Source organism: Bos taurus, chromosome 4 (assembly GCF_002263795.3).
Source record: "Bos taurus isolate L1 Dominette 01449 registration number 42190680 breed Hereford chromosome 4, ARS-UCD2.0, whole genome shotgun sequence".
NCBI classification, from domain to species: domain Eukaryota; kingdom Metazoa; phylum Chordata; class Mammalia; order Artiodactyla; family Bovidae; genus Bos; species Bos taurus.
The window spans coordinates 26,459,775-26,483,999 of NC_037331.1; the positions used below are offsets into that span (position 1 = coordinate 26,459,775).

The 24,225-nt window shown below is 40.2% G+C and overlaps 1 protein-coding gene across 3 annotated transcripts in view; it reads right to left on the minus strand.

Moving 5' to 3' along the window:
• Window positions 1-9,532, minus strand: part of SNX13 (sorting nexin 13) — a 147,886-nt gene extending 138,354 nt beyond the window's left edge. For 2 of the 3 annotated variants that reach the window (XM_003585951.6, XM_059885805.1), the window contains exon 1: window positions 9,322-9,532. In XM_003585951.6, coding sequence (XP_003585999.4) covers window positions 9,322-9,333 — 12 coding nt within the window. In that variant the 5' untranslated portion in view covers window positions 9,334-9,532. Of the gene's footprint in view, window positions 1-1,218; window positions 1,314-9,321 lie in introns of those variants that run through there. The other variant, XM_059885807.1, reaches the window with a different exon arrangement.
• Window positions 9,533-24,225: the final 14,693 nt, after the last annotated feature.

A 24,225-nucleotide genomic window follows, 5' to 3' on the forward strand; every position in this document is an offset into this window, starting at 1 on the left:
AGGCTAAAAATAACTCCAGGGTTCCAGGAGCAAAAGCAAGTCAGGTTTAAATGGGAGTAACACTCACAAAGACTCCGCAATAATGCCGGGCTAAGGTCGAAAGCAAAGCAGGATTCACCTTACGAGTCTCTTGGCTGCATCAGAATTAAAACTCCCTCAGGAAACTGGAGAAAATGGTGCAATAATCTAACAATGCTGAATTAGTCCAGATTGTATATGAGCCTCTGGTACTAACTGAAAGACTATTAAGCCAGTTTCATTTTCACCACTGAACACAGCAGAATTATATTATTAAACTTTTCTGGTACATGTTATTTCTGAATATGCACTGGAAACAGAGATGAGTGAAATGAGCAAACAGTAAGAGTGACATGGAGAGATATTTTAGGTAAGAGATCATGGTAGCAGCTGCCCTCCTAGAAAATGTACTCTCCAAATTTCCAAATTTTTGAAATTCGTGACCAAATTTTACTCCTGCAAATTTCAAGACAGCATTAAAGGTCATATAAACATCAAACACTCCACAAAACACACAAAAAAGTGTCTTACTGTACTATTATAAACAAAGCTTTAAGTTTATCTAGTTCTGGAATACAAATGAAATCATAAAAATAAAGCAGTAAGAGATACAAAATAAAATCCAAGTTGTTTGCATTTATAATTTATTATATAAAAGCAACACCAACCTAATCATATTTTTCCCTGTAGGAAAAATTGAAACAGAATTACATTCTAACTAAATGCTTGATGTTAGCTATTTTTTTTTTTTTTTTGGTCAAACTTTTGTGTGTTTTGTGATCCCAAACATAATTTTCAACCACAGTGTACTATTTTAAAAACCCTTATGGAGTTAGATACCAACTAGTCTTTAAAGGGTAATTAATGTGATAGTTTAAATTTATCAAAGACAATTTTTGTCCTAGTAATTTTTCAATTTACTTTCATTTTATTGGAGGGAATATTCAACATTCTTTTATTCGACAGCTATTTAGTGAGGACTAAGTGTTAAGCTCTGTTCCAGACACTGGGAACACAAGGTAAAGCACATATTCGGAGTTTACGTGAATATGTAATATATGAGGGCAGGGACCAAGTATTTACTTTTACCAAGGTAATGGAATTCAGCCAGGTCTTTCAGTCAAATTTGGTAGACTTCTTAAGGAGTGATAAAGAGCTTTTTTCAGAAAAACAAAGCAAACAAAAAAAAGACAAATTCACCGATTTTTTTTTCACTTCTGTGAATTAGCGTGGAGCAAACAGAGACAGTAGAAATGGGTCAACTCTTCACTTGTAAGAAGCAGTTCATTTTAGAACTGCTATCTCATCCAAACTGGTAGTTTCACCTGGAGTTATTTAAAAAAAAGAAAAAAAAAGCAAGTAATTACCTGTTAATTACAAATTCTCCAAACTCTTATTCCTCTTAATTTTTCACCTTTTAATTATATTATGTTTTATTCTGACAAAAAAAAAACACCTCAAGGCTTCAGCTGAATGATGGCCAAACTGCCAACATTTAGCTCTGATGGTGAATTTTCTGAGGGGAGGTTTCAGATCAGATGCAACTTCAGCACCAGAACTTAGCATGTGCCTACCACACAGTAGGGGTATGTACGTTTTGTAAACAAAGTGACCCACAAAAAGTAGTCTTCAGTACAAGTTACTATCAAAGCTTTTTAAACACTGTACTAAACAACAGCTTTTCCTTTTTAGAACTTACCAGGGGTTGTTTAAAAATAAAAGATTTCTTTTGCCACAAATATTTCATAATATGTACAAACAAATGACTATGAACCCCCAAATAAGCAACCTTTTCCAAAAATATTTTTCGGAACTTCCCTTTCAGAATTCTTTGGAATCAGTTCACCAACCACAAAAGAAACTATCCTCACCACCAGTTGCCAAGACATGCTGTCAGTCTATTCTCTTTTTCCTTTCCCTTCTTTTGGTCTAATCCCTGACTCCCCTGTAATTGTACCAATAGCCAGAAGACACCCTCTTTTCTCCTGGGATCCACCCACCCACTGAGAAGCCAGTTAGCCATAAAGCTAGATGGAGCCTAGGGTTTGAATTCATGTAAGTGCACAGAGAGGAAAAAAATTATATATTAACCACTAATATTTGTATAATGATTGAGTTTACGAAGAGTTCTACTCTACCATTTATTCAGTTTTCACAACAATGTGAGAGTAACTAGGAAGGTGTTATCATCTCTGTTTTACACAGAAGGAAACTAAGACTCAGAAAGTTCAAACAACTTTCTCAGTGTCACATCATAAATAAACCATGACGTTAAGACTCATCCCTGTAATGCTTAACATATAGATCATACTTGGGTAGCCTCACTATTGAGGTACTAATAGACAAGTATCCAACACCATGACTCCAACCTATTATTCAAATTTTAACCATTTTTAACATGATAAAACAGAGCTGTCCACTTGATTCAAAAATCGAAAGTCAATGTTAAAATACCATCAATTGAGGGGGCACTTGGTCTCTGAAACCACAAAATTTCAAAACACAGTTTAAAAAGTCACAGCCTTGAACCTCACACAGGAATGCCATCAAGTCACAGCTTTGCCATCAAACAGCTAGTTAGCGAGTGGCCAGCATCAGAAACTCTCAACCGTGATAGAATCTGTTTTCTTCCTCTTCCAGAAGCTCACGCTCTCTCCTTTTCCACTATTAGTCAGCTAACAGAGCTTTCTTGATCCCACCTAAAACAATCTGTTTCAAACATCCTCTCATAGCCTTTCTTCCTCTCTCTAAGCATACTCTATTCCATAAACTAGAAATGACACCATACATAAACATAAACACATCTAACAATGTGATAATTAAGAGAGAAAGCACGGTTTACAATCTGCAAAACTCTATGTACGTGCTGCGAGTTACTGCACACAGAAGTGAAGAGCCATTTCTCAAGTGTGCCTTACTATTCACAGACCAATGCCTTGTTATCTTTTAAACTACAAACGTTAGTACTCAGTTCTTCCAAATTTAATTCTATATTTCCTCAAATAAAATAATTTTATAAACTTGTGGCAATTAGTGCAAAACTTTTAAACACAGTGGACTAGTTAGGAAACTTTTATATCAATTTTTGTGAAAGTAAAAGTGTTAGTCATTCAGTTGTGTCCGACTCTTTGCGACCCCATAGGCAATAGCCCGCCAGGCTCCTGTGCCCATGGAATTCTCCAGGCAAGAATACTGGAGTGGGTTGCCATTCCCTTCTCCAGGGGATCTTTCTGACCCAGGGATCAAACCCAGATCTCCCACACTGCAGGCAGATTCTTAACCATTTGAGCCACCAGGGAAGCCCAATTCTTGTCAAACAGTGGTCAAAAAACACTTTGGAACAATCCATCTGAACATTAATATCTCTAAACCCAGGACATCCAAGAATGGTTATGGAAATCTAAAACCTCTTTTTTAATATTCTGAAATGCCAAATGGAAAAGCGAGACTTACCTAATATAAAGTTATAGGGTTTAACTAAAAAAATTCAAACATATTTGCTTTTGTTTGCAATTCTATCAATGAGTTAGCTAGTTGCTAATCAGAAGTGATGAAAAATGGGTATATGTGTACTACAGTAATAAAATATAAGGAAAATAAATATGAAATAAGAATAATTTATGTATAAGCTCTCTGAAAATCTGGAATCAATGGGGCAAAAAAATGAAACATAGGTCCTTTAGAATTCTTGAGAAATGGCTGACAATATTCAACTTCGTTTGTCAGAAGATCCTAAACAAAGTCATATGTAGAGTGACAAGGTGGCCTCATTCTAGACAGTGATGTCCTTATACTTCCTTTGTAAAATCTCTTTCCCACCTCTTAACATCCTTTGAAGGTCAATGGGCCTATTGTTCTTGTTCTGGTTAGTAGCCTTTAAAATGTCATTAATTAATAATTAAAGAAAGAGATCACATCGCTTAAGGAATAAGCCACCACAAGTGTATGTCTCCAAACAAATATATTAATCAACAAAATCAAGTCATAATTTTTTCTTAAGCACTTCCTATGAGCAAGGGTGTATGTGTGCGTGTCTTTTAAAAAGAGCTCTGAAAGTCCAAAGATCTCCCCTGATGCACAACTCATCACATCTCAGGGTTTCCCAAAGCAAAATACAACAAACTCTTTTAAGTCTTTATATTAAGTCAGGGTTCTCCAGACAAACAGAAGCAATAGGAAAAATTTTTTAAAGAGATTTATTATGAAGGACTGGTTCACAAGCTTATGGAAGCTGAGAAGTCCCACCATCTGCCATCTGCAAGCTGGAAGGACAGGAGAGCCAGTGGTTTAATTCAGCCCAAAGGCCTGAGAATCAGGGAAGCTGATGGTATAAGTCATGGCCCAAGGGTAGAAGAAGATGAAATGGCAAGTTTGAGCTGGCACTCAAACAGTGAAGCAGAAAAAAGGGGCAAATTCCTTCTTCCTATTGTCTTCCTCAGGCCCTCAAGAGACTGGACAGTGCCCACCTACACTGCAGAGAACCATCTACCTAAGGAGTCCACCACTTCAAATGCTAATCTTGTCCTCATCCAGTTACACCCTCATCACTATACCCAGAAATACTGTTAAATGTGACACTCCAAGGCTGGTCGACACATAAAATTATCTATCACAGTCTGTATGCAATTTGACACAAATTCTAACACTTTCTCTGAGAGTAAATCACCTATCAAAAGCTATAAGAAGTCCCATCTAATTTTCCGTAGGCAAATCTTCCAAACGTACTTGAACCACAAAATTGTACTCCCTTAACAACTATTAACCAGGGGCTTCTAAAAGGGCAGCAGCCTATGCCTTATCCATCTGTACATATTTGTTAACCACAAAATCAAGAATTAGCATTAATATACAAAAAAATCAATAAATCTGGATGGAACTTACTTAGCACACCTGTAAGTAACATCTACTAATGCCCCATATTTACACACAACCCAAACAACTACTAAGTTTAAATAACTACAATTTTTATTCACTATTTTTAAAAGCATGTATGTCAACAGACTGCTGACTGGTTCTCATGCAAAGATAACCTCCAGAGTGTGCCATAGCACTGGACCAAATTAAGCATACTGTCCTACATCTTCTATACCTTTCACTTCAGTTCAGTCGCTCAGTCCTGTCTGACTCTTTGCGACCCCATGAAGCGCAGCACGCCAGGCCTCCCTGTCCGTCACCAACTCCCGAAGTTCACTCAGACTCACGTCCATCGAGTCAGTGATGCCATCCAGCCATCTCATCCTCTGCAGTCCCCTTCTCCTCCTGCCCCCAATCCCTCCCAGCATCAGGGTCTTTTCCAGTGAGTCAACTCTTCGCATGAGGTGGCCAAAGTATTAAGAGTTTCAGCGTTAGCATCAGTCCTTCCAATGAATCCCCAGGATTGATCTCCTTTAGGATGGACTGGTTGGATCTCCTTGCAGTCCAAGGGACTCTCACGAGTCTTCTCCAACACCACAGTTCAAAAGCATCAATTCTTCGGCGCTCAGCTTTCTTCACAGTCCAACTCACATCCATACATGACCACAGGAAAAACCATAGCCTTGACCAGACGGACCTTTGTCGGCAAAGTAATATCTCTGCTTTTTAATATGCTATCTAGGTTGGTCATAACTTTCCTTCCAAAGAGTAAGCGTCTTTTACTTTCATGGCTGCAATCACCATCTGCAGTGATTTTCGAGTAACTACTCACTTACCCATACCCTAAGTCCGATATGTTGAAATTCACTCCTATTTTTAAGAGTGGCACTTCCCAGGTGGCGCTAACAATGCAGGTAGGCAGAAGACATGGGAGTTCAATTCCTGGTTAGAGAAGATCCCCTGGAGGATGGTGTGGCAACCCACTCCAGGATTCTTGCCTGGAGAATCCCCACGGACAGAGGATCCAGATGGGCTACAGTCCATGGGGGTCACAGAGCCGGACACGACTGAAGCGACTTAGCACACAGAGGATAAGTAAGTGAGCTTTAAACAAACAATTTTCAAGTATAGTATTCACAAATTATTGGACAAATGTTATAAGAGGAACTTTAAAATTAAGAAGTCCTGAAAAAAAGGTCAAATGGACATCAAGTGGAGAAAAAAAAAATCCTCTCATCCATATATGGAAATGCAAAGGACACAAATAGCCAGCGAGTCTTCTAAATACTTCAATAGTATTTAGAATGAAAACAAAACGAAGTCAAAAAACTTAAATTGAGAACTATGTTAATAACTTCTCTTTACATTAAAAAAAGAAAAAACAGCATAATGATCCACTGGGGCTCTACTTTCAATTCACACTAATCTATCATATCTCACAGGTTTCTAAGTTCAGTGTATACAAATGAATTTGCTCAACTGGAGAAAATTTTCCTTTCAGCTTAATTTAATGTAGCCCTTAATTGAACACTTGCATGGTTTCTCACTTCTGCTAAGGTTCAAAAACCTAGTCTGACAAAATGCAAAAGTGAAAAGTTTCACCTGAATGTTTATTATTCTCATTTGATATGAATGTTACATTAAGTAGCTATATTTTTCACATCCCCACTTCAGTTTAAAAAAAACAACCAAACTAAAAACAGTGTGCTGATGATTATGAGCTACAAAAAAAAAGATTAATGATGCATTTCATAGTGAGCCACAGAAACAACAAACACTTTAGAATGAGTTCCTAGGTGTGATTACTGACGCAACCAGATGTATAACTTAAAGGAAGCTATTTTAATCCCCAACCTCAGTCTTCTTATCTGGCTAATGGGGCTACCTCCCGCCCCAGTGTTGTGATGTGAAAGAACTGAGCAGACTGTGTGATTCACCACTTTCTGGGCACAGTATACGCTCACTGAACAGAGCTCATCATTATACATTCTGAGATCTCAAATAAAACAAATCACAGCCCCCAGAAATGCTGATATCTAAGTTAGCACTAAGAGAAGCACTAAGAAGAAATCCCACACTACAATTTTAGTAAACCAATACTGAATATCATTTTATATCCAAAATATTTCAAAACAGGACTATTTCTGAATGTGGTCCAAAAAAACCTAAGTTCAAGTAAAAAAGTCTTTCTCAAGTAATAATAATTTTCAGCTTATCTACTACAATATTCAGACAAAGAAGCAGTATGTTTTAAAATCTATGAAGAGAGCTGGAAATTGCTCCTAGGGAGCAACATGGTCAGAGTTCTGTACCTAGTCAGGAGATGGGATTCCAGTTTCACCTCTGCCACTAATAATTATTTGGCCTTGGACAAGTCTCTGGGCTTCAGTTTTCTAATCTATAAAATGATTACTCACAGACATAGATAAGATCCAAGTAGCATTTAATCTGGGCCTTACTTTGGAGAAGTAATCCAGGGTAGTTGTTAACAACGGACTTAGCAGAGATAGCCGAGGTTGGAACCCTGGCTCTGACTCTTAAAAGCTAAGTGCAGTGTACACACACACACATACACACAACTAAAGCACATCTAACTACACACACACACACACACACACACACACACAACTAAAGCACAAAGAACTACAATGACTGACTTACTATTGAAAATACCTCACTGAAACATGAAATTATTTTAAAACAGGGAAGCTTAGGGGAATTCCCAGGTGGCCTTGTGGTTAGGATTTCAGGCTTTCACTGCCCATGGCCCAGGTTCAATCCCAGGTCAGAGAACTGAGATCCTACAGGCCATGAAGCCTGGCCAAAAAATAATTTAAACAATGAAACACAGACGCTTAGAAAGTTCAGTCTTCCCCAATTTACTAGTAGCACCAAGAAAGCATTACAACTCTTCAATGGCTGCTAACCTAAGCCAAATTTAATCAAAAGATCATCTCCTAAAATACTGTATAATATCAACAGCACTGAAAAATTATAAGGCTAATCTTTCCCACAAAATATCACACTAAAGGTAAAAATAAACTTTTGATACTTATCTTTTTTTCCAGACCTAATACTGCTAATGACAACAGAAGCTTATTGATGTACCATCATGTCTGGGAATAAAATTAACTACTGGAGTGAAAAAAAAAAAATCTGTGGGATATAGAAATACAAAATGAACTACAAACTACTAGAAATAAGTAGTTCATGAGCTAAAATCAGCCAATAAGGACTGACCAGGCACATCATATGCCAGGCTCTGTACACATTATCAAGTACAAATACCAAAGTATGAAGTTCCTCAGAGTCAATAAAGTAGGACAGGTAAGTCCTCTATTACCACGTTTTCACACAACAAAAGCCACTCATCTACACACATTTCTATCAGTCCAAGTAGGAATACTTCCCACCGCCCATTAAAATTTCTTCCTGTCCTTAGTTCAGCCCACAAAGATGCCCAAACTAGTCCCTGACAGCTGACACTGGAATTTTCACAGGACTTCAAGTGAGTAGCTTCTAAGACATTTCCTCAAATCCACAAGCCTCAGAATTTATCTTCAATGACACCCAAGAGCATACACCACAACACCTGACTGTGTGAGGTCAAGTACCCAGTTAAATCAATTTTGTTCTTCCCCTTAAAGTACTGCTACAGAAGGCAAACTCTGCTTCTTCAAAAAGTCTACTTTTTGCAATGGACATCAGACAACAGAAAAGGGAAACTGACTGGCTAGTCACAGTTGCCCTACTTCCATTTCAGGACCAAGGGGAAAAAAAAAAAAAGAACTGTTCCACTGAAAGTACCAAGGGAGCCTTAAGCAAATCAAGAGGACAGATGCTAAACTCAACTTTCTGATTCCCACGATTTAAGCGAAAGGTGAGGGGTGTGCGATAGGGCGTTAATGTAACCGGGCTACCCAAGTGTCCCCTTAGACAAAGAGGTCCTCTGCACGAAGTAGTCAAGGTGGGGGCGGGAAACCAGCCCGACTGGCCGAGTGACAAACCCAGGATGCTGACCGAGTTGGGAAGTGGAGGGCCCTAGAGGCCAGGGACACCAGAAGGGAGACACCTCGGGCAAACCGTAGGGGAACAGGGACCAGCACGAACGCAAAGAGACCGACGCTGCCACAGAGCAACGCGTAAGGGGACGCCACGAAGGGAGCGGCGAGTCAGGAGGCAGCGACAGCAGCAGGGAGACCAGTGCCAGGGGCGACGGGCAAGTGGCAATCGCGAAACCAGAGGCACAGGCAAGCCGGAGGTGGTGGGACTGTTGACTCAGCACCGCTCCTATTCAAGGGGCACTTGTAGGATCCCCGCTGCTGCTCGGCCCCGGGGGCCTGCTACCAAAGGTCGGGCCCGCCAGCGGCTGAAATGATGTTATCTGACCGGCCAGCGCCGGCCCCTTCCCCATTTCACAGGTAAACACTGGCCGCCGTCGCCGCTTACCTCTGTTAACATTATTACACCCCGGGGAAGTGAGCTCCTCCCTAGCCTCGCCGCATGGCAACAGCCGTAGCAGCAGCGAAAACTGCCTGAGCCGCCGCCAACGGCGGCAACAGCTCCTTCAGTCCTCTCCCGGGCGGCGGCTTTACTCGGCTTCGCTGGCTTCCCCCCTGCCCGGCTGCTCGCGACGGACGCGCCGCCATCTTGGAAGAGCGACGTCCGCGTCTCCCTGCGACGTGCGCTCCCATTGGCGGGCGCAGGGGCCGCCGGCGTCTCGTGACTGTCGCCATAGCGCCGGCGCGCGGGGAAACGGAGGCGGGCGGCTGAAGACCAGCTCAGCGCTAGTGGCCAAGGCCCCGCGGCAGGGCGCAGTGGCTGACTTGGGGCCGCCGGGAGGACAGACAGGCCCCACCGTGGGGCCGGCCCGGGAGCGGGCGCGAGCCCCCGAGGTGACTGCTTATCTTCGGCCGCACGCCGGGGTCGGTCGGCCCTCGGGTGAAGCGGCGGAGGCCGAGGCTCCGACGGCTGGCGCGGAGGACCTCGCGCGTCTCGGGTATAAGGAGGCAGAGGTCCAGGAGAAAAACTTCCTTCTCGCATTTCCCTGGCCCTGCGGCGACCTAAGAGCAGCCGGAGGATGTTCGTCTTTCTCCACTGTCTGTGGCTTAAATATGATCTGAAACTGCTCCCTGCTCAGTCCTTCTCCTAAACTTTGCCAGAAACTTTCCTTTGTCCTTACCAATCCTCAGCGAGTTCTCTACTGGGGTGCGCGACGGGTAGTAGAAGCTATACAGGCATATCAGCTTTACCCATATCGTAGCAGTTAGACTGTCGCTGATTCGATGATTGGCCAGCACCTGTATAACGATGAGGGCTTGGTTTTGCCCCTCATGAGAAATCTCTAAAAAAATAAAAGCCAGTTTTGCTTTTTAACTGAGGTCTGTACAGCTCTACTGGCTTCTTGATGCAATGTGTGTATGTGTGTATATCATAGCAAATTTCAGCAGGTATCATTGTAAATAGTCATGACTTAAATGGGACAGAGCTCTGGAACCCAGCATGCATAGAAGCCCTGAGACAGACACTGTTCTAAACCTGAAACTAGATGACTTACGATGTATGTGAAACAAGGCAGTCACTTCTACCTGAATTGTAGTGAAAGTAGTTTACCTGAATCTGCTCTCTATAAAGTGTGTTACCCTGTTGTAAGAAACCAGTTTCCAAAGAAATTGACAAGTTTTCACATTTGACATGCAGAATCCTTCCATCTCTTTTAAGGGGATACGAAGGCATTTCCGAAAACTAAGACCAGTAGAAGTTCCTCTCTAGTGGAGTCCCCGTCCCCCTTCCCTAACGGTAGTACTATTGTGTAAAATGAAATTTACTTAATACATTACTCTTAAATTCTCAAGGCGTTACAGACCTTGTGTTACCTCGTGTCCTCATCAAGGAAACAGGATGGTTCATTTTGGTAGTCAGAAATTAAAGATAAATCCTGATTTTACTCACTTCAACTAATTGAGGCAAGTAATTTTGTGTTGCTTTGATCTACATCTGATACATAATTTCCATATTAAAGGGCCAGCAAAATTACGACCTCTGCAACAGAATAAAATGTGTTACTGATATTGACAGCATAAGCCATGAATAGGAAATAAGATTGGAAAATACTATCTGGCCTAAGACACTAAGGGAAATGAAGAGATACTAGAGACAAGAACCTGGAAAAAGACAACTGTTCCAATGTATAAATAAAACAGGAGGCTCATTAATATTTAAGATACCAACTAGTAAATTCAAACTGTAATCTAGGTGTCTGCCCTGAGTAATTTTGTTTCACATATTTTTCCCATTCCAGAAGCAAGGCATTTTCATTTGTTTTAAAGGTGGTAAATTAAGTGTAAACACAACTTGGTTTGTACCAACCTGTAATATGACATGGGTATACTTTTAACGTTTAGGAGTTTGTAGACCAAAGAGCAAGTCAAAATCATTAACTCCAAGTCTTCTTACCCAGAGTTCTTTCTGTGACCTAAAAAAGCCCTTGTGCTATCTAGTCTCCCCAGTCCCACCCCACATCCACCTCTCTGACCTCATTTCTACTAAGCATTGCTCCTGTAAGCATGGTATCCTTCTAGCCCTGGGGCCTTTGCACTGACTGTTTATCTAGAAGCATCTTTCCACCAGATACCCACATGGCTAGATCTCTCACTTCTGTTCCATCTTTGCTCAAATGTCATTTTTTTCTAAGGAAGACTACATTTAAAATGTTACCCCTCCCCCAGCATCCTCCTAAAAGACCCTGAAAGGAAAAGGCGTAATTAAAACTGAATTTTAAAAAAATCCCTGGTGTTGAATTTTTTTTTAATTGACCATTGTGTTTTCTTATCTTCGTGTTAGTGGGGGAATTTCTTTTACTGTCAATAGAATGCCGGAGAGAAGTTTATGACAGAATTGTAAGCTGAGCTTTTCCCTTAACCTTACGTAACTGCTGATATTTTCAATGGCGGTAATAGGATAGGGGGGATAAAAAGATAAAATACGTTAAAAAAATTTTTTTTTCCCTCGAGCATGAGTTAAAAGTTATTTTGTTAGCAAGGGAAGCAACAAAGTAAGAGACTTATGGAAGTTGGGAAAGAGAATGCTTACAGAAGCAGCTAGCTTAAAAAAAAAAAAAAAAGTAAACATCTAATTTGGCACAGATTGCAGTTTCATTCCATGTGGTCTTAAAAACATCCTATCACTTGTAAAGGAAACTTGGGACAGGCTGACCTAAGATGCCACGTTTTTTGGCTATCAATCAGAAATTTAAAACAACAAAACAATCCATCTTAAGAAACATGATAAGGACACAGCTGTGGTTGTAACTGCAAAAGGTTTAATTCCTCAGCAGCCAGTTCGTCCAGTTAACACAGAAAGGATGACAAAAAGGTCAGAGGCACAAATCAAGTGTGTGATGCTTTTAAACAGGGCATTGCTGGTGATTTCTAAACCTTAGAGCAACAATTCAGAATATCTAGTTTGTCTTTTTAATTTTAAAGCAAAGAAAAAAAATTATTCTACATATTCAGGTTGTCACATATTGGCTGTAATCCTTTCTGAGAAACTGGGAAAGTGTAATGTCAATCTCCCAAGCAAATTCCATCTATCGAACAGTTGGCGCATTTAATCCTTTGGTTTCTTAAGCCATTTTACTAGCTACAGTTTATTCATGAGGCAGTGTCATCAATGTCACCTATCACCTCCACTGAACATTAAATAGTACCATATGTTCATTAGTAAGGTCCAGTATGAGAGTCAGTGTATCAGTATTGAAATAATACATTGCCAACAAAAGAGACACGTTATAAAACAACAGCAGGATATCCTGATTCTTTTTTATAGCTTTAGTATGACACCAATAAGACAGAAATTTCAAAGTATTTAAGAGTGATCTGAAGTCTAGCTTCAACTAGCTCAGCATGTGCTTTTTTCTTAAAACAGTATTTTTTGAAGAAATACTGAGGCAACTCATGGCTGAGAGGCAGATATAATATGAAGTTTCTCTAACATCACATAGAGCCATAAAATAATAATATTCACAGTTCAATTCAGTCCAGTTGCTTAGTCGTGTCCGACTCTTTTCAACCCCATGAATCGCAGCACACCAGGCTTCCCTGTCAATCACCAACTCCTGGTGTTCACTCAAACTCACGTCCATTGAGTCGGTGATGCCATCCAGCCGTCTCATCCTCTGTCGTCCCCTTCCTGCCCCCAATCCCTCCCAGCATCAGAGTCTTTTCCAATGAGTCAACTCTTCACATGAGGTGGCCAAAACTGGAGTTTCAGCTTTAGCATCATTCCTTCCAATGAACACCCAGGACTGATCTTTAGGATGGACTGGTTGGATCTCCTTGCAGTCCAAGGGACTCTCAAGAGTCTTTTGCAACACCACAGTTCAAAAGCATCAATTCTTCAGCGCTCAGCTTTAGCTCCACAATGGTACCAAGATCTTCATAGAAAGGACCGTATGAATATGTAGAGGTCTGTAGTGTATTTCAGAGGTTTTCCTATATCACTGACAACCTCAGTCAGTAATTTTTAAAACAAATATTTGTACACCATAAAAATTAGGCCCTGAGCACTTTTCAAAGAGTTATTTCTCAATTGTTGATACTGTTTTTCAGTGTATGGGCCAGGTGCTGAGGGCGGCATTTCACATACATTTAACAACTGAAAATGACTATCCCAGTAGATCTTAATAACCTCCAGGCTATGAGAGTTTTAGTAACTTAACTGAGATCACCTATCAAGGATACATGCTATCAACGTGATCCTGATGTTGACCTCAATCACCACCTCCTCTTTGAGTATGGTGTTCAGTCCCTAAGTCATGTCCCAGTCTTTGCAACCCCGTGGATTGCAGGACACCAGCCCCACCCCACCCCCAACCCGCGTCCTCCACTATCTCCCAGTTTGCTCAAATTCATATCCATTGAGTTGGTGATGCTTTCTAACCATCTCATCCTATGCTGCCCCTTTCTCCTTTTGCCTTCAAATCTTTCCCAGCATGAGAGCCTTTTCCCAAGAGTCAGCTCTTCACATCAGGTGGTCAAAGCATTGGAGCTTAATCATCAGTCCTTCCAATGAATATTCAGGACTGATTTCCTTTAGGATTGACTGGTTTGTCTCCTTGCAGTCCAAGGGACTCTCAACAGTCTTCTCCAACACCACAATTCAAAAGCATCAATTCTTCGACACTCAGCCTTCTTCATGGTTCAACTCTCACACCCATACACGACTACTGGAAAAACCATAGCTTTGACTTTGTTGGCAAAGTGATGTCTCTGCTTTTTAATACGCTGTCTAGGTTTTTCATAGCTTTTCTTCCAAGGAGCAAGTTCTTTTCACTTCATGGCTGCTGTCACCATCTGAGTGATATTGGAGCTCAAGAAAATAAAATCTGTCACTGCTTCCACATTTCCCTCTTCTATTTGCAATGAATTCATAGGACCAGATGCCATGATCTTAGTTTTTTGAATGTTGAGTTTTAAGCCAGTTTTAAGCCTTTTTCACTCTCCTCTTTCACCTTCATCCAGAGGCTCTTTACTTCCCCTTCTGCATATCTGAGGTTGTTGATATTTCTTCTGGCACTCTTTATTCCAGCCTGTGCTTCATCCAGCCCAGCATTTCGCACGATGTACTCTGCAAAGAAGTTAAGCAGGGTGGCAATATATAGCCTTGATGTACTCCTTTCCCAATTTGGAACCAGTCTGTTGTTCCATGTCTGGTTTCAACTGTTGCTTCTTGACCTGCATAACAGATTTCTCAGGAGGCAGGTAAGGTGGTCTGGCACTCTCCTCTCTGTAAGAATTTTCTAGTTTATTGTAATCCACACAGTCAAAGGCTTTAGCATATTCAAAGAAGCAGAAGTAGATGTTTTTCTGGAGCTCCCTTGCTTTCTCCATGAACCAGTGAATGTTGGCAATTTGACCCCTGGTTCCTCTGCCTCTTTGAAACCCAGCTTGTACATCTGGAAGTTCTCAGTTCACATATTGCTGAAGCCGAGCTTGAAGGCTATTTGAGCATAGACTTGAAGTATGTGAAATGAGCATAATTGTATGGGAGATTGAACATTCTCTGGCATTGCTCTTCTTAGGGATTGGTATGAAACTGATTTTTTTCAATCCTGTGGCCATTGGTGAGTTTTCCAAATTTGCTGACACGTTGAGTGCAGCACTTTGACAGCATCATCTTTTAGGATTTTAAATAGCTCAACTGGAAGTCTGTCACCTCCACTAGCTTTGTTCATACTAATGCTTCTTGAGACCCACTTGTCTTCCCACTCTAGGATATCTGGCTCTAGGTAAGTGACCACACAATTATAGTTATCCAGGTCATTAAGACCTTTTTGTATAGGTCTGTATATTCTTGCCACTTCCTTTTAATCTCTTCTGGCTTGTGTTAGGTCCTTAAGGTTTCTGTCCTTTATCATGCCCATCCTTCTATGAACTGTTCCCTTGGTATCTCCAGTTTTCTTGAAGATATCTCTAGTCTTTCCCATTATATTGTTTGCCTGTATTTCTTTGCTTTGTTCATTGAAGAAGACCTTCTTTGAGTATAGATCTACATAAATTATTTCAAATTGCTTTGCATAAGACACTTGTTTCCTCCATTTTTTTATTGATTCAATCATTTGTTTGAGTATGTACTTACAGATATTTATTTTATACTTTGGGATAAATCCGATACTGACTTATTTGTTTGCTCAAACTGTCTCATCTTTGGCCATTGGAAGTTCTTTCATTTGTCCTATGTCCTTTTAATATAATCCCATCAGTGTAAGATTTTTTTTTGTTCTTGTTTTTAAATACTTCCCTAATTTCTCATACTATAAGATTCTCCAGGCTCATCATACCTCACTTCTAGAATCAGTCATTTCTCTAAGGAAATCTGGTTCCTTTTTTGATGAGTTGTATTAGAAACCAAGATCTGTTCTTGGTTTCTGGAAACACATCTAGAAGCTAGAGGTATTCTTTGCTACTCATGGTGTCCTTTCTTTTCAGCTCTTGTGGCTGAGAAAGCAAGGAAATGTATGCATGTACATTAAGCCGCAGATATACATCCATTATATGTATTTCTGTTTAGAACCATCTATTCGCATAGTAAACTAAGCATGAATTCATACGAATGTCTCCAACTCTAACCCATTACCAAATAGATGATTCTAGCCTGCTTTCTTTGCTTATCTATAAATTTTCACTCCAACAATGAGAAACCTGATTCCTATTATCAGCCATCCATTTCAGTTGTTAAATTCCAGTATGCATGTATAGCAGTATCAGAATCATTAGCCACAACCCCTTGTGAAATTGAGTATAGTGTCCAGGTGCAGTGTCTTTTATCTTTAGTCTTACAAGCTTCAGTCATTTCCAAAGTTGCTTAGTGCAGCACCTTTTCCTCCACTCCCTTCAGTGAGGTCATTTACAGTCTCTCGTTGCAGTCTACTTTCTTGAGATTCTCCCAACCTCCTCAATAATTTGAATTTTTAAGTTCATATACCTTCAGTTTCACTCTGTGCTGACTTTTGACAAATGTATAATGTCATATCATAAAGAATACTTTCACAACCCTATAAATAAAGAGAAATGCATAATGAAATTACTTTTACACTTTACATTTTTTCAGACCCAAACAACTAATGATTTTATAAAAGAAACTTCACTTGGATATAGATAGAGATATCTATCTATCTATATGTGCAGCATTCCAGGCTTCCCTGTCCTTCACTATCTCCCAGAATTTGCTCAAATTCACGTCCACTGAGTCAGTAATGCTATCTAACCATCACAGCCTCTGCTGCTCCCTTCTTATTTTGCCTTCCATCTTTCCCAGCATCAAGATCTTTTCCAATGAATCAGCTATTTAAGAACTAAAGTTAGTTAACTTTAAAAACTAAAATTTTTCAATGATCTTGTCCCGGATTTCTTATGTGAATCCTAAGAATAGTGATTGACATTTGACCTCCTGTATCTGCCTTCAGGCAAAGGAGGAAATGAGAAGAGGAATCAGTACTCATAGGCAGAACCAAATATATCTACTTATTTAAGGCTTCCCTCAGCTAGTTCCATTTTTACAGAGTAAGGGCAAAATCAAAGACTGCGTTTATATTGCTTCCTAATTTACTAGCTTAACAACAAAGATAAAAAATAAAATTGTTCTAAGACTTACTAGTGTTTTTAAATGGTCACATATTACATTATTTAGCACAAGGTTAATAAGACCTGCCTTCACCCTTGCATATATGGTGATCTTTCTATTTTCAATAAAAATTTTAAATGTTAAAATAACTGTAATAGTTTTGGGGGGTTTGTTGTTTAGTCACTGTGTGTGTGTGTGCTTAGTCGCTCAGCCGTGTCTGACTCTTTGCGACCCTGTGGACTGCAGGATGCCACGCTCCTCTGTCCAAGGGAATTCTCCAAGCAAGAATACTGCAGTGGGTTTCCATGCCCTCCTCCAAGGAGTCTTCCCAACCCAGGGATCAAACTCAGGTCTCCCACATTGCAGGCTGAATCTTGACCATCTGAGCCACAGGGAAGAACTCACTAAGGCGTATCCAACTGTTTTGCTACTCCACGGACTGTAGCCTGCCAGGCTCCTCTGTTCATGAGATTTCCCAGGCAAGAATCCTGGAGTGGGTTGCCATTCCTTCTCCAGGGGATCTTCCCAACCCAGGTATCAAGTGTGATCTCCTGCATTGGCAGGCAAGTTCTTTACCATATGAGCCACCAGTGAAGCCTTAAGTGTGTAGATGTACATGCAATAGAATGGGATTAGACACATGCCACATAATATTGTCAGTGGAATGAGAAGAGATGCCTGAAAATATTTGCATTGTGGTCCTGTCTTTGCTATTCATGACGCTTAGTCATGTCTGACTCTTTGTGACCACATTGACTGCAACACGCCAGGCCTCCCTGTCCATCAGCAATTCCCAGAGTTTACTCAAACTCATGTCCATTAGGTCGGTGATGCCAAGTAACTATCTCATCCTCTGTCGTCCCCTTCTCCTCCCACCTTCAATCGTTCCCAGCATCAGGGTCTTTTCCAGTGAGCCAGTTCTTTGAATCAAGTGGCCAAAGTATTGGAGTTTCACCTTCAACATCAGTCCTTCCAATGAATATTCAGGATTGATTTCCTTCAGAATGGACTGGTTGGATCTCCTTACAGTCCAAGGGACTCTCAAGAGTCTTCTCCAACATCACAGTTCAAAAGCATCAATTCTTTGGCACTCAGCTTTCTTTATAATCCAACTTTCAAATCCATACATGACTACTGGAAAAACCATAGCCTTCACTAGATGGACCTTTGCTGACAAAGTAGTGTTTCTGCTTTTTAATATGCTGTCTAGGTTGGTCATAATTTTCCTTCCAAGGAGTAAACATCTTTTAATTTCATGGCTACAATCACGTTCTGCAGTGATTTTGGAGCCCAAAAAATAAAGTCAGCCACTGTTTCCAATGCTTCCCCATCTATTTGCCATGAAGTGATGGGACCGGATGCCATGATCTTCGTATTCTGAATGTTGAGCTTTAAGCTAACTTTTTTAAAGTGAAACTCTCCTCTTTCACTTTCATCAAGAGGCTCTTTAGTTCTTCTTCACTTTTTGCCATAAGGATGGTGCCATCTGCATATCTGAAGTTAGTGATATTTCTACTGGAAATCTTGATTCCCAGCTCGTGCTTCATCCAGCCCACCGTTTCTCATGATGTACTCTGCATATAAGTTAAATCAGCAGGGTGACAATATACAGCCTTGACATACTCCTTTCCCGATTTGGAACCAGTTTATTGTCCCATATCTGGTTCTAACTGTTCCTTCTTGACCTGCATCCAGATTTCTCAAGAGACAGGTAAGGTGGTCTGATATTCCTATCTCTCAAAGAATTTTCCACAGTTTTTCAAGATCCACGCTGTCAAAGGCTCTGGTGTAGTCAATGAAGCGAAGTATATGTTTTTCTGAAATTCTCTTGCTTTATCTGTGATCCGGTGGATGCTGGCGATTTGATTTCTGGTTCCTCTACCTTTTCTAAAACCAGCTTGAACATCTGGAAGTTCACGGTTCATGTATTGTTGAAGCCAGACTTGGAGAATTTTGAGCATTACTTTGCTACTGTGTGAGATGAGTGCAATTGTGCAGTACTTTTAGCATTCTTTGGCATTACCTTTCTTTGGGATTGGAATGAAAACTGACCTTTTCCAGTCCTGTGGCCACTGCTGAGTTTTCCCAATTTGCTGACATATTAAGTGCAGCACTTTCACAGCATCATCTTTTAGGATTTGAAATAGCCTCAACTGGAAATCCATCATCTCCCCTAGCTTTGTTTGTAATGATGCTTCCTAAGGCCCAATTGACTTCACATTCCAGGATGTCTGGCTCTAGGTGAGTGATCACTCCATCGTGATTATCTTGGTCGTGAAGATCTTTTTTGTACAGTTCTTCTGTGTATTCCTGCCACCTCTTCTTAATATCTTCTGCTTCTGTTAGGTCCATACCATTTCTATCTTTTATTGTGCCCATCTTTGCATGAAATGTTCTCTTGGTATCTCTAATTTTCTTGAAGAGAACTCTAGTCTTTCCCATTCTATTGTTTTCCTCTATTTCTTTGCATTGATCACTGAGGAAGGCTTTCTTATCTCTCCTTGCTATTCTTTGGAACTCTGCATTCAAATGGGTATATTTTTCCTTTTTTCCTTTGCCTTTCACTACTCTCCTTTTCACAGCTATTTGTAAGGCCTCCTCAGACAACCATTTTGCCTTTTTGCATTTTTTTCATGGGGATGGTCTTGATCCCTGCCTCCTGTACAATGTCACAACCTCTGTGCATAGTTCTTAAGGCACTCTGTCTATCAGATCTAATCCCTTGAATATATTTCTCACTTCCACTGTATAATCATATGGGATTTGATTTAGGTCATGCCTGAATGGTCTAGTGGTTTTCCCTACTTTCTTCAATTTAAGTCTGAATTTGGCAATAAGGAGCTCACATTCTGAGCCACAGTCAGTTCCTGGTCTTGTTTTTGTTGCCTATATAGAGCTTCTTCATCTTTGGCTGCAAAGAATATAATCAATTGACTATATAGAGCTTCTTCATCTTTGGCTGCAAAGAATATAATCAATCTGATTTCGGTGTTGACCATCTGGTGATGTCCACGTGTAGAGTATTCTCTAGTGTTGTTGGAAGAGGGTGTTTGCTATGACCAGTGTGTTCTCTTGGCAAAACTCTATTAGCCTTTGCCCTGCTTCATTCCATATTCCAAGGCCAAATTTGCCTGTTATTCCAGGTATTTCTTAACTTCCTACTTTTGCATTCCAGTCCCCTATAATGAAAAGGACATCTTTTTGGGGTGTTAGTTCTAAAAGGTCTTGTAGGTCTTCATAGAACCATTCAACTTCAGCTTCTTCAGCATTACTGGTTGGGGCATAGACTTGGATTACCGTGATATTGAATGGTTTGCCTTGGAGACGAACAGAGTTCATTCTGTCATTTCTGAGATTGCATCCAAGTACTGCATTTCAGAATCTTTTTTGACTGTGATGGCTACTCCATTTCTTCTAAGGGATTCTTGCCCATAGTTGTAGATATAATGGTCATCTGAGTTACATTCACCCATTCCAGTCCATTTTAGTTCACTGATTCCTAAAATGTCAATGTTCACTCTTGCCATCTCCTGTTTGACCACTTCCAATTTGCCTTGATTCCTGGACCTAACATTCTAGGTTCCTATGCAATTTTGCTCTTTTTACAGCATTGGACTTTACTTCCATCACCAGTCACATCAACAATTGGGTTTTGTTTTTTGCTTTGGCTCCTTCTCTTCATTCTTTCTGGAGTGATTTCTCTACTGATCTCTGGTAGCATATTGGTCACACCAACCTGGGGAGTTCATCTTTCAGTGTCCTATCTTTTTGCCTTTTCATACTGTTCATGGGGTTCTCAAAGCAAGGATACTGAAGTGGTTTGCCATTCCCTCCTCCAGCAGACCACGTTTTGGCATAACTGCACCATGAACCGTCCAAGTTAGACAAGGCTGTGGTCCATATGGTCAGATTGGTTAGTTTTCTGTGATTGTGGTTGTGTGTCTGTCTGCCCCATGACGGAGAAGGATAAGAGGCTTATGGAAGCTTCCTGATGGGAGAGACTGACTGAGGGGGAAATTGGGTCTTGTTCTGATGGGCCAGGCCATGCTCAGTAAATCTTTATTCCAATTTTCTGTCGATGTGTTCCCTCCCTGTTACTTACCTGAAGCAAAACTATGGTGGGGGTAATGAAGATAATGGTGACCTCCTTCAAAAGGTCCCATGCATGCACTGCTACACTCAGTTCCCCTGCAACAGTCCACCACCAACCTCCGCCTCCACCTGGGACTCCTGGACACTCATGGGCAAGTCTTGGTCAGTCTCTTTTGGGGTCGCTGCTCCTTTCTCCAGGTCCTGGTGTGCACAAGGTTCTGTGTGTGCCCTCCAAGAGTCTGTTTCCCCAGTCCTGTGTAAGTTCTGTGTAAGTGTTCTGCTGTCTTCACTATTAAAAAGGAGTAGACCTTGAAAGTGAAAAATCATCATTTTTTGAGCTTCAGTGTCTTTTTCTGTAAAGTTAGGAGGTTGAAACATATAACTAGATTAACACTAATATACTGTGTACATGAGTAGTCAGTTGTTCCTTGAAGAATTGGGCAGTGCATTGCAGCTCAAGATCAAATGCCCTCTAAGGTGTCTTTCAGTTTTAAAACTGTGCTACTTATGATAGTAAGTTGCAGTTCAATTTCTTATCCCTTACCTTCAACAAGCATGTTCATCATCACCTTTCTCAAAAACCTTGCTATTGAGTAGAGGCTGCTGTGAACTGTTGCTGTGAACTCATTGAACTATCACCCTTCCACTTAAAATGAGACACTTCCTACATTATAATGACCATGTACACATCCATGAACAGAGAAATCAGCAGAAATGCCAAGAAGAGTGTTGGTGTATAAAACACAAAGCAAATAATCAAATAAAAAGCATATTATTCTTGAAACCTATAATCCACCTAATTTGGATGGATAAGATTTATCTTATTCACTAAATCACCAAAGTGCTGAGGGCTTCACATTTTATTTTTAAAAATAGATGTCCTTTTCAAGTTTTCCTGTTGTTGGGGAAGTGTTCTTTCTGTTGCTAACAGAGAGCTAAGTGTTCTGCTGTGAATGGGACATGTTTGTTTTTATCAGTAAGAGTGGCAGAAGGATGAGTGAAGGAATCCCTTTTGTTAAAACTGTGTTTCTCCAAGTGAGATGTCTGCCTTCTGGGTCAAAGCCTATGATTGGCTGTTTACCAGAGTAGCCTTTAATCATGGAATTTGCTCATCTGTTTACACATTATTCTATTCACTAACCCTTAAATGAGCTCACTATTCAATTTTTAAAGATCACAGGGCTATAGAATTCTTAATAAAATTTCCATTGTCACTCAATTTCTACTAGTTAGAAGGTACAAAGAGATGATTTATCATCTTTGCATTTTGGGCTGATATAATTTAGCCTCAAAGTGAGGAGGAGGATTAGAAACAGATGAGATCTGGCTTTCCCTTCAAATCTTATGATCATATAATTAAAATACAAGGCATCTTGCCCTTCATCTTTGTATATCACTGTTTGCACTGTTAAGGGAAGGAAATTGAAGGGGGAAATATCACAGGCAAGCAAATTTGAGCAAAATATTACTTTGGTATATATTATGCTTAAAACTGAATGAAAAAAACGGCCATTCTGGCAATCCTAAGCTTAAGATAAGAGTTACAGAATTATTTTTAAAATGTAATTTTCTTAACTTGAAATTAAGTTCTGTATTATCACCATCCTAATGATATTGTAGTACTCTGAAAAACTGTTGATTTCCTAAACAAAAACTTTTGTTTTATTTGAAGCTGTGTCTCTGAGTAGTTCATCAAGTTTACACTTTATAGTTATACCAGAAATTTTGATTACACTGAAACTCTGTACTGTGAAAAGTGTAACTGAGTTACCATCTTTCAAATTTCATTTTTTATTCTTTAGAAGTAAATTGTTAATCTGTGAGCCCCTGGTTTTTGGGATAGGGGGAATATTTCATTGTAGCTTTCTAAACCATTCTGTGGCATAATGATGTTGTGTTGGCTTAGTCATTTCATTTTCCTCCTGAGCATTTAGGGAGAGTACAAATCCTGCCTATCTAGGTGGGGTCAAATAATGACCCCATGAGCTAGCTCAATGAAATGCAGCAATCCTCCTCTCTTTCCACTTCCCAAGGTGACCTTGAACACTACTTGAGATAACAAAGACTTCATGTGGAAGGAACTGCACAGGAGAATCTGCCCACTAGATACCAAAAAAAAAAAAAAACACCAAAAAAATAAATTAAAATAACTTTGAACTTTGCACAAGTGACAAATTCTTTTATTATCACGAGTTGTTGTTACAGTGTTAAAACCCCCTGTGACTTCTATTTATTGACAATAGAAAGTATCTAACCTGAGAAATCCTCCCCCTTCTCATAAGCCTTCCTCCCCAAGTGAGGGTGCTGTTTGAAGTAATATTACTTAAATAGATTCTCAATAGCTACACATGTTTTTAAGGAGAGCCACTTTAAGTCATGGCCTGGGTGTTACAGACTAGACAGACACACACACAGGCACGCACACACACACAGACACACAGATAGCTCCTAAAGATTTCTGGGAGAGGGGAATGGATTGAAGACGCTGTTTCTATCTGTCTTCTCAGAGAAGAAAACCGGGGGAAGTTAATGGAATATAAAAATGTAAATAAGAGATAGGCATGAACCAGAACCAGGGACCAGTTGCTCTGAAAATTCTGAGAGCCTTTCCAAACTAAAGGAACTAAAGGAGGGTTCAGACCAGACTACGTTTGACTCAGAAATTTCATCAAAGAATGACTTCCTGGTCATTTGCACGGTTTTGCCCTGGGAATGTCTTACAGATACTCCCTACCTCTGACTCTCCCACACTGAACAGTTCACTTAGGGACAAGGAAACCAATGTTTCTAAATGCCTCTCCTGTGCCAGTTGCATTCTGTACATCTCATCTTTAAACCTATGGTTAGCACTGTTAGCCCCATTTTAAAATGAAGAAATTAAAGCTGAGAAGGTTATTTAATTTGTCTAAGAGTCCTCTGCTAATAAATAGCAAATGGATTTCAAGTTTCTGACTTGAAATCTAATTCTTTTTGTCCTACTATACCTTTCCTAACACATACCTGCTTAGTCTCAGATCCAGGAGATAATATACCCTTTGAATGGCCAATAAAACACCTCTTTCCCCCAAACATTTCCTGCTTTTTACAATCCAGAGCTCTTGAGCATCTCTTGGAATAAACCGTTGTTTATCTAGTGGT